General features: G+C 32.6%; 1 protein-coding gene across 2 annotated transcripts; it reads right to left on the bottom strand.

Annotated features, from left to right (window-relative positions):
* Nucleotides 1-340: 340 nt before the first annotated feature.
* On the bottom strand, nucleotides 341-4,538 carry LOC128172785 (uncharacterized). 2 transcript variants are annotated; one of them, XR_008242327.1, is made up of 2 exons: nucleotides 3,863-4,538; nucleotides 341-774 (listed from the first exon to the last, which is right to left on the bottom strand). XR_008242327.1 is itself a non-coding variant. In XM_052838532.1 (2 exons), exons 1-2 carry the CDS (start codon nucleotides 2,605-2,607, stop codon nucleotides 449-451), a joined length of 336 nt encoding a protein of 111 aa, XP_052694492.1. In that variant the 5' UTR covers nucleotides 2,608-2,663; the 3' UTR covers nucleotides 341-448. The 2 variants fall into 2 exon arrangements, 1 of the variants encoding a protein (XP_052694492.1); XM_052838532.1 differs by lacking the exon at nucleotides 3,863-4,538 and adding an exon at nucleotides 2,598-2,663.
* Between the last annotated feature and the right edge of the window lie 11,957 nt (nucleotides 4,539-16,495).

The raw sequence follows: 16,495 nt of genomic DNA, 5'->3' as shown, positions 1-16,495 counted from the left end.
CGTTATAAACGTAAAGTACAATATTTTTACGGCTATATAAGGAAAAGAAACTGTCACATTTTTACTTACAAGCTGACGAAAGTAAGATATGTACATTTTGGTAAAGGTTATGAGAAAAAATTCACAAATATGTTTAAGCAATGGACTTTATGTACTTTATGCTAAAAACCAATAGTTATTCGCAGCATTTGATACACAGGATGAAGCTCTGCCATTCAGTCAACTGAATGTTAACTGAATGGTCTGGAAAGGTGACTGAATGGCATAGCTATGCCATTCAGCCACCTTTCAGTTACCTTTCAGTCACCTTTTAGTTGACTGAATGGCAGAGCTTCATCCTGTGATAATTACGAAACCTGGATTAAAAAAGGGACTTACATACATGTATATATATAAGATTTCCAACTATATATTAAGATAAAAAATGTCCTCCAATTACTCTTGAATTTCAGAATATTTGTACTCTAACCGAACTTGTTCTTCTTGGGAGTTCTCTCGCCTGCTCTTCTAAAATACGTTTTCGTGACACAAGTTTTTCAGTTATGACCTCGTCCTCATCAATGTCCATAGGTTCTATCTTCACATCTTTAACATCTTGCCTAGTACTGGCATGGTCACCTTCGATTTCATCTTGTTCCCTTCCTTCTTGCACTGTTTCTTCTTGAATCACCTCTTCAACATCTTGGGTAGTACTAGTACTAGCACGGTCATCTTCTTTGTTTCCATCTTGTTCTTTTTTCTGTTTCTTGAGTTCCTTGAGTTGTTTTATGTTTACTAAAATTGACAATGGATTACTGACGATAAAACTTTGTAAATAATTTGAACCATCAAGACTTAAATCAGTCCACAACCTGTTCATATGTGATTCATAAAAAGATGGCCATTTGCAGTACTTGTATTAATAATGATAATAATAATGATTGAATTTGTTTCCCACAGGGACTCTACAATCAAGGGTGACTCTACAGTCAATATAGGTCGAGGGGACTCTACAGTCGCTGACGTCATAGGGGCTCTACATAGCAACTGTTGATTAAGTGACATAACAACGTTTGCAACTTTTAGGTAAAGTGACATTGCAACTTTTAGCTAAACACAACCAACATTTATTTTAACCTTAGTTAAGTGACATAGCAACTTTTAACTAAATGACATTGTAACTTTAAGGCGTATTTCGTCGAAAAATACTGAAAAGGTCGTTTTTAATCATTGATTTTGTAGATATTGTAACTGTGCATAACTTGAATTGGGGTAATCTTGTAATTCTATGGTCCTATTCAATTTGTTCAATTTTTGTATACCTAATTTCATTATACATACAGAGTGTTTCGGACCTAACATTGTATAACGGGGAATTTGCTACTAACTATTTTAATAAGTACCATGCATACGGATTTCCTGGTTGAAATGCTTGTACACGTTTATTGTAATTATTGTGTTTAAACATATCCTTGTTATTTTCCGTAAATCAAGTTAACAAGAATAATGAAGTCAAATAATGAATCTCTAATCACTGATTATATTTCTTCTCTCGCATTTCATATTACATGTGTATGCATGAACGGTACATTTTTCACTCTTTTTCAAATCGCTGGAATCTATATCATTCAAATAATACTATTAGATACTGATTCCGACTGCTTTAAGGTCAATTCGTTTCATTTAGCTGTTTACATAAAAGAGGCGCGTCACCATCCAATAAAATCAAATACTCAAAATTTGATTGACAGCTTCAGCCAGATAGCCGTTGTCCGATGGTATGTGTGGTATTTGTACACAATCTTATCGTGTAAAAAATGCATGTTTATTACAACATCACTGAGTCATTTATGGTTGATTCATATATTGTTATAACTGTGTAAAGCATGTAAATGGATTGTGCATTCCACAATTGTACCGGTACGGAAACATCGTAGTCAGACTTTATCGACAGTCTCCATTTTAAAACTGACTTAATCTTTTAGGTTGAAAAAGAATACAATTTTGAGTAAAATATAATACAATGTATATTGTTTTCTACGAGTTAAAGGTTTGGAATGAATTCTAATAAAATATTTCACACGGTTCTCCAACGCTTTGTTCGTAACACTTTACACATCAGATGTGACCCACAATTCACCACTTCGTTGTATTAGTAACAATATTTTTTGTGCAAACATTTTGCTGAATGAAAAAAAACCCTCAACAATTTAGATTTTTTATTCTAAAATTACAAGTTCTCAATCGTAAAAGGATAGAAATTTCCAAATAACGGGAATATGCGTTGGATTATGAATGCGACGGCTGACGGGGGGGGGGGGGGGGGGGGGGGGGGGTAAAAAAATTCTCAAAAAAAAAAACAAAAAAAAATATTGACAAAGGAACTCAATTTATTTTAAAACTTTATTTTTATTGAAATATGTTTGCAATTTTTATTTGATAAATATTATTAATGTCGATATGATTACACATGTTTTCGTCAAAGAAAAGTAGTATTTTACCGTGCGTGATTTCCCGCGCTAGAGTTACTTCCCCATAGTGATTAAGCGGAGAAAATATCTATTTTTAGAAACTACATACCTTTACTATCAAACGAGTACATAGAATATATACCTTACCAGGCATCATTATTTGGTCAATTGTACATCGGATACTTTAAATAAAGAAAAATTGTGTGATTATTTGTATTCATTGGAGCAAAAAAAAATTTTTTTACATATATAACCATTCAAACATTTAAAAAAAAATAACTCAGTGACAAACATATTTTAATTTAATAAAAAAGAATCATACTAACGTTGGACGAATCGGCGCATTGGGGGGGGGGGGGTGGGTTACTCTAAATGAACCTGAGAATTAAGGGTAACATTATATTTACTGCATACCACAATGTATAAATTACGAATTCAATATTTAAAAGGATAAAATCAAAATTAATTTACTGACCTAATCGGCACCGACGGAGTGGAGGGACTAAAGTTAAGAATATATGAAAAAATTAATATATACGTATATTTCTAAGATCATTTACAAGAAATTGTGTTTCATTAAATATAAAATGTACTAACAGGTTTCCCCTCCTCTTCTTTGACATCGGTGTGCTATATATGTACGGACAGAATATGAAATGCTATTAATTTTGAGTGAAAGTTGAGTGTAGAATTTATTATTTCTGAACAATAAAACAATTGAAACTTTTAATTTTGGGAAAAAGAATACTAACCCAGACGAACATCCCGGTGAGGAGCTGTGCGTCCTCTTTCTGGATGCTACTGGAATACTTTACATATGGGGGAAAAATGATGATCAATTTTATTGTTTTTAAGTGTAAATCATAAAGAAAAATTTGGTTAAAGTAAACAGAACGGAGATTAAAATCATATACACTGGAGAGTACCTTTTTTTTCCTAAAAACAACACAACCAACACTTACGAAGAAAGAATTGGAGTGGCACACTGCTCCATACTTAAACCAAAAAAATATGAAAAGACTACAAATTCGTTCTACATTCTAAAAAGATATTTTCACACAAAGTTGCTTCATATTTCATGTTTTCCTTATGTTTACTTTTTTACTTTTCAGTTGTCTGGCTGAAGTTCTCATTGTAATGTGTGTTTTAAAAAAAAAATGAATCACTTGTAGCTAACTTTTTAAATTAAATCGTGTTATTTTTTTTTTCTATTATCAATGGCAGGTCGTCCAAGTCGCTAATCGCTTGCGCGAGATTTCTCATTACTTGACGCACTTCCCCGCAAGTACAGCGACTTAAAATTATATTTAAGAGAAATAAATAATTTTATCGTTATTTTTCTTGTGCGGAATTTTATTTCTAAAACAAAACAAAAAATGAAGCCAAAATCATAGGTAAAAAAAAATACTTACATTGTCATGTTTTAATCCTTGTGAATATATTCCAAAAACAATTTTATTGAGCGTTTTCTTCGGTTTTAATACAGCTTTGAAAATTCATGTGCTCATTATAATTTTAAAGAAATTTAGAAAAATATTTTAATATTTTTGTTCATTTTTTTGGTAATTATATTTGGTACTCCTGCTGTCAAATTTCGTCGGAATTTGATATACATTATCACTATCTTAAAACTTCATCGTGAGAAAGGGATGACAGAGATCGTTAGGTACTTGTCTCCTTAGAAATTGTCTAAATTACTTTTTGAAAAATGATATGTTTGCAAACATAAAACCGTCAAACACGGCCACTAGGTTAATCACGCGTGAAATTAAATCCCTTACGCACCCTCCCAACTGGTTTGGCCTACAATTATTAACAGGGAATTTCAAACCAAATCAATTGTCGTTAAAATTAAAACAATTCATAAAACTTAAAATTATCGAAAAAGCGACTTTTTGTGTAATCAGTATCCTCGTCAGGTACAGAATGACCAAAGAAGCAAATTTTGATAGACACAAATGTATGTCATAATGCTCAGACGATATACACAATACAGTGATTGTCTGTATACAGCGTCCAATAAAAATTGGTTGTTAATGACTGATCAAAATATCACGTGCAAGGGTATACTTTAATTTCATGATTAAAAGTTCAGAATTAGTGCATTTCAGTTATTAAATAACACTGCTACATAATAGATCAGATTTTATTATCTCCTTAAAATGCATGTTGTGATTCTTTTCTCTGTCTGTGTATTATTTGGAGGGGCATCGGGATGTGATATGTGTAAAATTGATTTTGGCAATTTTGCAACGTGCACGGGTGAGGATATTTGTCCCCTTTATGCATCATACGTAGAGGTAGGATGTTTCATTCGAAATATAACTACCTTAGTCCCGATTGTACAATTAAGAATTCGGGGTAATTGCCGATCTATTGTACAGTATGTACATTTATGCAAAGAGACCCAGATCAAAGACATAGTCATGCTGGACTCGACGGAGAAAAACCACAGGTGCAGAGGTAATTATTTTTTTTAATTTCCTTTACACGGGTCTCTGCGTTCACACTTCTAAGGTTAGACCGATCATAAGAAAACACCAATCGTGAGAAAACTCCGCCCCTGTCACTTTTATCCAATGAATAAGTACAATTATTTGCCGATCGCATCACATTTTGTCATTCGCAATGACTTGCAGATTTGTCAACGGACGGCCTGTATGCCCTGGTAATAATCTTTAAATATTTTTTTTTACTCAAAATAAGGGAAGCGGAAAATACACATATCTTTAAAGTTATTAGCTATTGTAAATAATGGGGTTTTTTTCTCCCGATAGACGACGCAACCACCGCGACGATGCCGGCAATGTGTAAGTATGTGCATGATTGGAGTTTTTGATTTTGTTTTATTTTTAATTTGTTGAATAGTTTCTCGGGTGCAGATACACCTAGAAATTGATTTTTGTTTTTTGCTATTCAATTTTTAGCAGATACTTCCTCTGTTCAACCCTCCTTAAGTCAATTATGTGTCGGACCAGTCGACCGTACAACACACAATTTCAACACGTACATACCCTCAAACTGTCACAGCGACCCCATTTACCAACATTGATTCCACACTTACAATCCATATCAGTACCCCGCATACTTTGACAACAGACATCACTACATCACATCATACACGCATCGCAGACAGCAGTACACTGTCTACTCGACCCACCATTTTCCGGCCACACAGTGTATAGTACACGCAAACTATCATCATTTCTACTTTAATAACTAACATTTTAATACATCACATCCTATCAACATCACTACTGATAGAAACATAGAAAAAACTCCGACGACAGAGGAAGTCACGGATACTACCAAGCCAGGCACATCGGCAACGACCCACCAGGACAGGGACAGCAACACAATCCGTAAAAAAAGTACACAATCTGACTAACGTTCCTTCTTGTGGTTGGCATTATTATCCCCTCGCTCAACTTGTTGCAAAGGGGATATAGCGTCGCTGCTGTGCATGTGTGTGTTCAGTTTGAAAAAAAAACCCATGCAAGGATATTAATTGATTTCGAACACTCATTTGGCATAGTAAAAGGATAAAGCCTGTCAATTTTAAAGTCAATAAGCTGAGTACATTTTAATATATCGTAAAAGTAACACACTTTTAAACAGAAATGTCATGTAGGACTTGACAATAATTACTTCCGCTTCACTTCTGTGAAACCAACATATTCTTATTAAAAAAAGTTATATATAAATTATTGAACATAATTTTTGGGGTTTTTTTTTCATAGAAACATATTATAATTTCCGTTATTTTTTTCAATGTTCTTGCTTTCTACAGTTAATTATCACAAACTTGACTAGTTAAGCATGTGAAAAAACTAACCGTAGGCTGTCAAGAAAAGTCTTTCATTATCAAGTACATTAGGTGAGGAAAAACCTTTTCACCTACTGTATTCGAATGATAATTTCCCCTACTGCACACGTTTCATTGCATTAGAGACATCTTTTCGAAAAATTTGGTGGCCGTTTAAACGGCCGTTGGAATATTCAGCTTCAACAAAGCTACTTTTCTTCCTTCTTTTTCTTCTGGCTGGTTAATAATATATTGTTCGTACTCATGATCGAACATATATATTAAACGTCCGTTAATAACCCTCAACCTCCCAGACAGATAGGGATCCATTGCTATTTCCCAATCCCAGTCATCATACTCAGGGACTGGAAAAGCAGTATCCCACCATTTACTGCAGATAAAGGAGTTGAACTGTTCGGTGTGGAAGGCATTTTTAAAAATGATAAAACATTGTAGCTAATTTTTAAAATATACCCAAACTTTTTTTTATTTTCAAGTGTGCATGCTACATCACCGCATTTTTAAATGTAATTATTTTTATTAATATATATATCTCTGTGCATCTGTAAGTATACCTTATTTTTACTGCTTGCTCAAAATAGGTCATCTAAATCCATCTATTTTTAAAAAAATAAAAACTCACGTATTGCTTATACCATCTTTTTTACATTATCGATACTACAATGCATGCTCACAAACCATAAAATCACCTTATGGCTACGTCATTACCTAAACCTCCTACTTTTTTCTACGCATGCTCACTAAATTTTGTATATTCAGCCCATTTTCTAAAAACAACCAATGAGAACACGACCTCTATAAATTTACTGTTCTAAAAAAAACCCTCTATAAAGCCTCAATAGTAACTACGTCATCACCCCTATATTCATTCCTCCAATGAGAACACGACCTCTATAAATTTAATGTTCTAAAAATATCCTCTAGGGGGCCCCCAATAGTTACGTCATCGCACTAAAACCTCACCTCTAAAAGGGCCTATATGCTGCTAAGGTGTTAAATTTATATGTTTTTTTAAATATACAGATCAGTGAATCATAACCTGCCAAAAATAATGACCAATCAAAGAGATAAATCTTATAATCTCATACAGTACTATAAATACTGCATGAAAACAGTTGAAACGAATGCTAAGGGTTTATTCATTACATGCTAGCTACTTTTCGAAAAATATCGTATAAGTCGTCTTCAACTGTATTTTTGACTGATTTTTTTTCGACACAGAAAATCCTTAAATAATGAATCGTGAATGTATTAGGTCACGTTAATTTAGAATTAACTTTTTTGAATTAATATTTACTATTTATAACGGTAGTACATGTAACATTTAAAATTGTATATATTTTTTAAAGCTCGGACAGAGAAGACCAAACACTTTTTTACTTTCAACGCCCTCGAGAAAAATATAGAGGATGTATCTGTGGATAATACAGTTAAAAACGTTTACGTTGTTTCGGTTTTTTTTAAATGAACCGAAAGGAATGTCATGCGCAGATCACAAAAAATCCAAGGGAGGAGGGTAGTCTGACTGTTATTTGAACTTGTCAGGGGGTACGAGGCATATTTTTGAAATTTTATAATGTAATTTAATAAAAGAAAAGTAGAATTTTGCAGGGGATTCCAGAATCACCCCTCCTTCTTTCTGGATCCGCGCATGACTGTTGTTTAGTGACCCGTCCGCAAGTCATAAAATTATAGAGTAATTACTCTCTTAGTAAAGTTTACCAATCTTCTCATACTGCAAAATTAATATATGACATGGGAAAAAAAACCAACACATTTATAAAAAGATCACATTTACAATTTTTAAGATTTAAATGTTACAATAATTCTTTTTCCACGCGGTCCTCCTGTGATCTGAAATATAAAATGTTATATAAAAATGTCGTCCCTACAAAACAATTATAAAATGAGAGACAATATGTAAGTGAATGAACTTACACTGGTGTATCCTCGGCAGACTCTGAGAGGTCGCTATCATTGCGATGAAATAAAAGCAAAAGAAAAAGTTTTTATTTTAGAAACAAGAACGAATTAAAAAAAATAATTTGTTAACTTTTAAATAATTTAGGTAATGTATACAAACAAAACTTACATCGGAATCACCAGAACTTTCGAACTGAGAAAAAAATATTAGTTAACAACCTTTTTTTGTTCTCGAATTCTTTTAGAATATGAAGATCGATAGTCTATTTGAAAGAAATAAAGAAGTCTAAAACCTACGATGTATCCACGTAGATGGTGGAGTCTCTACTGTAAAAAACAGTATATTGATATTTATAAGTTTTATAAAATAATTGAAATTAATTTTTTATCATTTTAACATTTTTAATCGAAACGGTTTGTGAGCCATAAAAATAATTAAAAAATCAAATCTTACCCAAAGTGTGACAAGAAGGAAAGAGAGACAATTCATATATAGTGAACGTAATAGATATATTTACTTTAATAACAGATTACTCCTTTCCCCTAATGAAATTATTTTATTAATTGATATTACACTTACCAATCTCTTTTGGGCCACTGAGTGTTGTTTTGGGTCTTTTTAAAAAAAAAAAAATCTTTAGTTAATGATTTTGAAAAGATTTTATTTTTAATCAATACAATCAATCAATAAAGATACCGATGACTTCCACGAAAAAAAAATCTGAATTAAATTTAAAAGGTAGTTTTCTGCATACTGAAATAAATGGATTAAATTCTCCAAAGGTTGTTGATTCTTACTTTGTTTAACATATATGTAAAAATCTGGAAAGCATTTAAAAGAAAAGTTGACAGCTGTATTTTATAAAGCAAGTACTTCACAAGTTAAATCTTTTCTGGCAGATCAGTTTCAGGAAAGAAGATCTTTAAAGATATCCCTGTTTTAAAAATTTGACACCCTTCCATTGTGGCCCGACCCTACTCCGGGAATCATGATTTGAACAAACTTGAATCTACACTATCTGATGATACTTCCACAAAAAGTTCAGCTATTCTGACCAAATTGTTTTTGAAAACAAGACAGACTTTTGATAAATAAAAACACATGTTCAATTACTTTTAAAAACCTCACCTAGAAAATGAACGTGGCTCTTAGTTTTTACAAACTTGAATTCAATTTACTAGAGGATGTTTAGTGCTAAATTTGGTTGAAATCGGTTCAGTGGTTCTGTGGAAAAGTCGAAAATGTAAAAAAAAAAACAAAAACAAAAAAAACAAAAAAAACAAAAAAACAAACAAAAAAACGGACAGACCGATGGACGGCGGAAAAAAGTGATCAAAAAATTTACTGGAGCTTTTCGCTCAGATTAGCTAAAAAAAACTTCTACGGTGATGTTGTTTTCTTCTAAACTGAGAGTAAAGATGACACGTTTATTAATTACACAAAAAGGGGGTTCATTTTTAATCGTGACTCTTTGATTTCACCCTTTTTGCAATTTTTATAATTTCTGAGTCTGTTAAGGAGTTTATTAGAATGATATTGTTGTTGCTGTTCTTAATTTAGTATGAACTAGCATCTCGTGATAATCCGGGAAAATGAAAGTGGAAAATAACAGACCACTGTTACATTTAAAAAACTTTTTTTAAACAGCTTGATTTGAAACACTGCATTTTGCCAGGACTATCACTAAGCCATTCAAAAAACCTTTACGATCTATGTACTTAGGTAAATAAAGCTAACATTTTTTTATTTATGATTTGGTGTAAGTTTTACACTGAAACGACATGCAAAAGACCAACCCCTGGCATTGATTTCTATAATTACATAAGTGTCGTTTTTGAAGCAAGAGAGGATGATCGTGATATAGCGTCCCTTCTAAAATGATTTATAATAGGTTTAAACATTGCCGGTGTAATGAAGAATAATGACCCCCGTAGAAAAATGACCGGGGGTCATTTTTCTACATAGAATAATGACCCCCCGGTCATTATTCTACGCAGAAAAATGACCCCCCCCCCCCGGTCATTATTCTACGTAGAAAAATGACCCCTTTGCCTGAAGAATTAGTGTCATTTCATAAAAATGAGCACACTCCACATGAAAAAAAGTGACCCCTGTAGAATAATGACCCCCTTGTAGATTAAAGTTTTTCAGTATATTTTTTTTATTATTTGTGAAATAGTCTTTACACTATTGTAATTTTTAATGCAGCAGTTTACAGAAAGTAACAGAAATTATAATTCATATTCAATTAAACTTAAAGTGAGAGAAGGGGTATATCTTAGAAAATGAAAATCCTTCCGTTATAACAAGATATTGATTGTATTTCATCGGGGTATGGTTGTCATCTTAACAATTACATTTACATATATCAATGGTGTTCCGATAGGGCCACTTCGACCTAAGTTGCAAAGGCGATAGTGCGAAGGAGCAAAAGTACGAAGATGCGACGACGAAGCACGAAGATGTGATGCCTAAAGTGCGAAGGTGCGAAGGCGAGGGAGCGACACGCCTTGCTCATGCATGGATCTAGAGGGGGAGAGGGAAATTGAATATTAATAATTTACGCAGTAAAACGGGAGAAGGAGTCCGGACCCTATCCCCCTAGATAATTTTATTAATTTTATAAAAAAAAAATTCCAAAATATGCCTCGGAACCCTTTAAACGATGGAGAGCTCCGCAATTATAAAACATAGGTAATCACAGACTACAACGCTCACCGAGATGAGGCATCACCTTTATGAGGCATCACCTTTATGAAACCACCTTTATCATATTATATGAAAACCACCCTTTATGATCTTGGATATTCATGGATTCTGTTTTGACACAATATCGTATAACATCTATTAAAAAATTGTATGATAATCATATGTTCATATGTTAATCAATACAATAATATATAATTAAAATTGCAACCTATCATACTTACAATATATATCATATACTACCATAAAATACCGTTAAAAGTTGTGAGATATGATATAATAGCGTATGATATAACATTGTATATTGTTATACATTATAATTGTATCTGATCAAATAATAGAATATCATAAAACATAATACAATATAGTATTATATAAAACAATAACATTGAAACATATGTTCATAACATTGAAACATATGATATCATATTGTATAAATAAGCATTCAAGCATTATTTTTTGAAAGATGTGGTCACATAATTGCAGCGGTGTGCATACGAATTGTATAACGCGCGCAAGCGCGTTATGAAAATTTGTTTTCACTCATCGTTGCAGTTATAAGACCTCATCTTTCAAAAAATAATAAATCAATGCTTATATTTACGTTTTTAAACATGCATTTCCTTCCCGCAAATACAGGTGTATGATTTTTTTTTTTAAAAAAGCTCTGTCTTGTCTGAGTAATGCGAAATGAACGGAATGGCCACTGGAACAGCCGAAATATACTGACAAAAATAATGCACAGCGTTTTAAATTCTAATAACACAATTTTATTTTCTTTCTGTAATTTAATGAATTTACTCTTGGTAAACTAAGAAATTAATCAATTGAATTCATTTAACTGTCAAAATATATTTACATCAATGAAATATTTATCAGCGTAAGTATAATATCAGGTCGTTATCCGGTTTGAAGTCGCGAGAAGAGTCAGTTCTTGTTCTTTGAGAAATACTGAAGGAATACTAAATGTATTCATACGCAGCAGATTTGGTGATTCGGTCTTCTGTGTGGTGCGTAAATATCACTCAAATGAACCAATGTAATTTAATAGAAGGAAAGAAAGTTAATGTAAATATTATATTATGATATTATATTGAATGATACTGTATCATATTTGATACATAAAATGATATTGTTTTATATAATACAATATAATTTGATACAACATTGTATCATATTAAATGATACAATATCATGGGATAAAGTAAAGTATTATATAAGTATCATATGATATAATAACATATATTAAAATATCATAAAATAAAATTTCATGTGATATGATAATATATCATATAAACCAATATCATATTATACAATATCGTATGATACGATATTTCATAATATTACAATATCATATATACAATTTCATGTTATATAATTCTATATTACAGAAACCAATATCATAACACAATATTGTATGATACAATATCATAGAATATACAATATAATATCATAGGATGCAATATTATATATTGCAATATCATATGTAATAGTATCATGTGATTAAAAATATAAATAAATAATACAGTATAATTATACAATAGTGTATCATATATTAGTCAATACTATACATAACAATATCATGATACAATATCATATCATAAAATATAAAAACAAGATGTGTTTGTAAAACACTTATGCCCCCCTCCCTTGGAAACATCAACAAAGAAAATGAACTGCAAATAACTGGAATTTTTCTATGTCCAAGGGGTATAACTCTGTTGAAAATTGCTCGATCGTACCCAATATCGAACGTGACCTAGATACTATCATGATAAACCTGTATAGAAAATTTCATTCCAATATGTTGATCCTCTGCGAGGAAAATTAGCGGAAACTGCAAATAACTGGAATTTTTCTACGTCCAAGGGCCATAGCTCTGTCGAAAATTGCTCGATCGTACCCAATATCGAACTTGACCTAGATATTATCATGATAAAACGTATACCAAATTTCATTTCAATATGTTCATCCTATGCAAAGAAAATGAACGGAAACTGTTAGTGGACCGACCGACAGACCGACAGCAGCAAAGCAATATGCCCTCCTTTCTGCGAAGGGAGGGGGGGGGGGGTAACAATTGATACAATATTTTATAGTATCATATAACGTTTTACAATATAACATATGGTATAATATTGTATCCTATTAAACAATAGTGTTTCAAATCATACATTATATATCATAGGAATCATGTTACATCATTTAACAACAACCACATCTATCTTTCAAGCAGGTTTGAGTGAGGTAAGAGATTTTTCTAGCATCCTTGATAATGGAGATCAGGCTCTGCATCTAAAGCAACCTCTGCGTTTCATTTATAATATAGTTACATCAACTATGCAAGCTATTATCTATAAAACATGTGACCTGTTCCAAAAAACTAAACCTCATCAAGAATCATAAGACGCACCATCCATACAAGTTTAATGAAGTCCAGTAGTAACTAAGATATAATCATTAGAGGGCACTTGCAACAAAAACTTTAACCAGCTCCAAAAACCTTAACCCCCTCCAGGATCCGAAACCTATAGCTCAGATTCAGCACTCAAGCCTGTCTGGTGCATCAGTATCATACGACATACCATCCATGCAAGTTTGGTGAAGTACGGACCAGCAGTAACTTAGATATTGCTATTAAAGGGCACCTGCAACAAAAACTTTAATCTGCTCCAAAAACCTTAACCTCCTCCAGCATCTGAAAGTTAGGAACCAGATTCAGTAGGTCCAGATGCATCATCCATTTAATTTTGGTGAAGAGAGGACAGGTAATAGCTTAGATACAGGAGCTGCAACTAAAACTTTAACCAGCTCCGGACGCCGACGCCGGGGGTATAGCATATGCTCCCATTGACCTCGTCTCGGTGAGCTCAAAAGGCGAAAGCGCGAAGATTCGAAGGCGAGAGTGCGATGTTGCAAAGCCGAAAAAGCGATAGAAGTATCACTTCTTCGCACTTATCATAGCACTTTCGCCTCGCATCTTCGCGCTTCGCCGTCGCATCTTCTATATTCTTCATATTGTTTATGAATTATACTTGCATTGAGGATTTCCACAATACAAACTGCTGGATACATACAAGTTCATCACCTAGAATTAATGATGAAACCAAAATTGTTAAAAGTTTACTCCACTGTTAGGCATTATAACCAAGCTGAAGTTAGTAGGTACTAACAGCAGCCATTACGCCAGTAGAGGTTAACGGCCAATAAGGAAAATCGTCAAAGTACTGAGAGTACTCTTACAGAAAATATATTTTACTTTACCCTCGGCATACTTTATTAAGTTTAGTTAATATCAAGATGATTAATGCTTCAGTAGTTTGTATGAGCATTGGTAACTTTGGATACAATAAAGATCGTGTGATCAAAATCAAGCGGGATATAAACCCATAACATCGGCTCTAACCTCTTATCAACGCTTTTAGAAACAATCTTTCTTATTATAATCGATCAGTGTTTATTATCTATTAAGATTTACTATAGTCAGGTATTCTTCACAAATTTGCTCTAAAAGACTAAAGTCTATTTATGATCACAAAACAACATTACAACAAATGTTTAGAATATTGATGTTCATGTATTACGTAGAAGAAAACAAAACTAACGCAGAATGATTTTTTAAAAATCACTTTCCCCAAGAAATGTAAATAAGAAGTATTCATATTCCTACGTTACCTGTCCCCATAGTCTTTTTCCATAAAGATATACACATGTATCATTCTTCGATTGACAATTCATTCACCAATGAATATTGCTTATATCATTACAACAATTATTCTTTCATGATTGTTGTTCGTTAATCATCTCACAATATCTTCATTGTGTATGAATTTTTCTTTATTTGCGTCATTTCCCGCCGTATGTCGACGAGAGAAGTAACGTAACTGTTAACAATCAATTTGTGGAAATGTCAGAGTGTTTTGCGTGTGCTTGCTACGAATTAAGTAATTTCAAAGTCATATCTTAGATACGGGGTAACCAATTTCTATTTATGTTTACGGGGGGGGAGGGGGGGGGGGGGGTCATTTTTCTATGGGGGTCATTTTTCTTCATGTTTAACATGAAGAAAAATAACCCCCGGGTCTTTTTTCTTCAGAAAAATCCAATTATTCTTCAGCTAGGGGGGTCATTATTCTACGTAGAAAAATGACCCCCGGTCATTATTCTACGGGGGTCATTATTCTTCATTACACCGGCATTCGTTACCTTGGCAATAAAATTGTTTACATTTCGTGGAAATATATCATAAAGAATCAAGGGACTGCAGTAAAAGACTTCTCTGAAGTCGAATTAAGAAATGTATTATTCATAAAAGATTCATTTCATAATGTACCATTCCTGTATATGAATTTGAAAAAATCACCATGAAGCACGATAAGGGTTGCAAAAAAAAGATTTCATGAATTACAAACGAAACTATTAGGGTTCAATATTGATTGATATACGCTATGAGGTGTACATCGATCAAAACTTTGCAAAAGCGATATTTTACTGAATAAAATAATAATTTGTTCAGGTAATTGCACTGATACTTAGAATTTTAAGTAAACCGATGTGTTTTTTGGGGGGCGGGGGGGGGGGGGGTGTTACAATTATCATCTCATATAGAGACATTCTCTGTGAATCAATACAATGAATCAATAAAGATACAGATGACTTCCATGGAAAAAAAATCTGAATTAAATTTAAAAGGTAGTTTTCTGCATACTGAAATAAATGAATAATATTCTCCAAAGGTTGTTTATTCTTACTTTGTTAAAAAAAATATGTTAAAAGCTGGAAAGCATTTAAAAGAAAAGTTGACTACTGTATTTTTTTAATAAAGCAAGTACTTCACAAGTTACATCTTTTCTGGCTGATTAGTTTCAGGAAGGAAGATCTTTAAAGATATCCCTGTGTAAAAATTCGACACCCTTCCATTGTGGCTCGACCTTACCCCGGGAATCATGATTTGAACAAACTTGAATCTACATTATCTGAGGATACTTCCACAAAAAGTTTAGCTTTTCTGACCAAATTGTTTTTGATACAATATTTTTGAAAAATAAAAACACATTTGCAATAACCTCATCTAGAAAATGAGCATGACCCTTAGTTTTAACAAACTTGGATTCAATTTACCTAATGATGCTTTGTGCTAAATTTGGTTGAAATCGGTTTAGTGGTTCTGTAGAAAAGGTCGAAAATGTAAAAAAAAAAAAAAAAAAGCCGGACAGTACGATGGACGGCGGAAAAAAGTGATCAGAAAAATTCACTGGAGCTTTTAGCTCTGATTAGCTAAAAAAAACTTCTACGGTGATATTGTTTTCTTCTAAACTGAGAGTAAAGATATAATGTTTATTAATAACACAAAATGGGGTTCATTTTTAATCGTGACTCTTTGATTTCACCCTTTTTGTGATTTTTGTATTTTCTGACTCTGTTAAGGAATTCATTAGAATGATGTTGTTGCTGCTTTTCTTAATTGAGTATGAACTAGCATCTCTTGATAATTCGGGAAAATTAAAGTGGAAAATAACAGACCACCGTTACATTTAAAAAAACCTTTTTTTTTAAACAGCTCGATTTGAATTTCAAATGTACTGTATT

The sequence above is a fragment of the Crassostrea angulata genome, chromosome 2, assembly GCF_025612915.1.
Source record: "Crassostrea angulata isolate pt1a10 chromosome 2, ASM2561291v2, whole genome shotgun sequence".
Lineage (NCBI taxonomy): Eukaryota > Metazoa > Mollusca > Bivalvia > Ostreida > Ostreidae > Magallana > Magallana angulata.
Note: the sequence above shows the minus strand (reverse complement) of the source record. Positions and strands in the feature narration are given on the sequence as shown.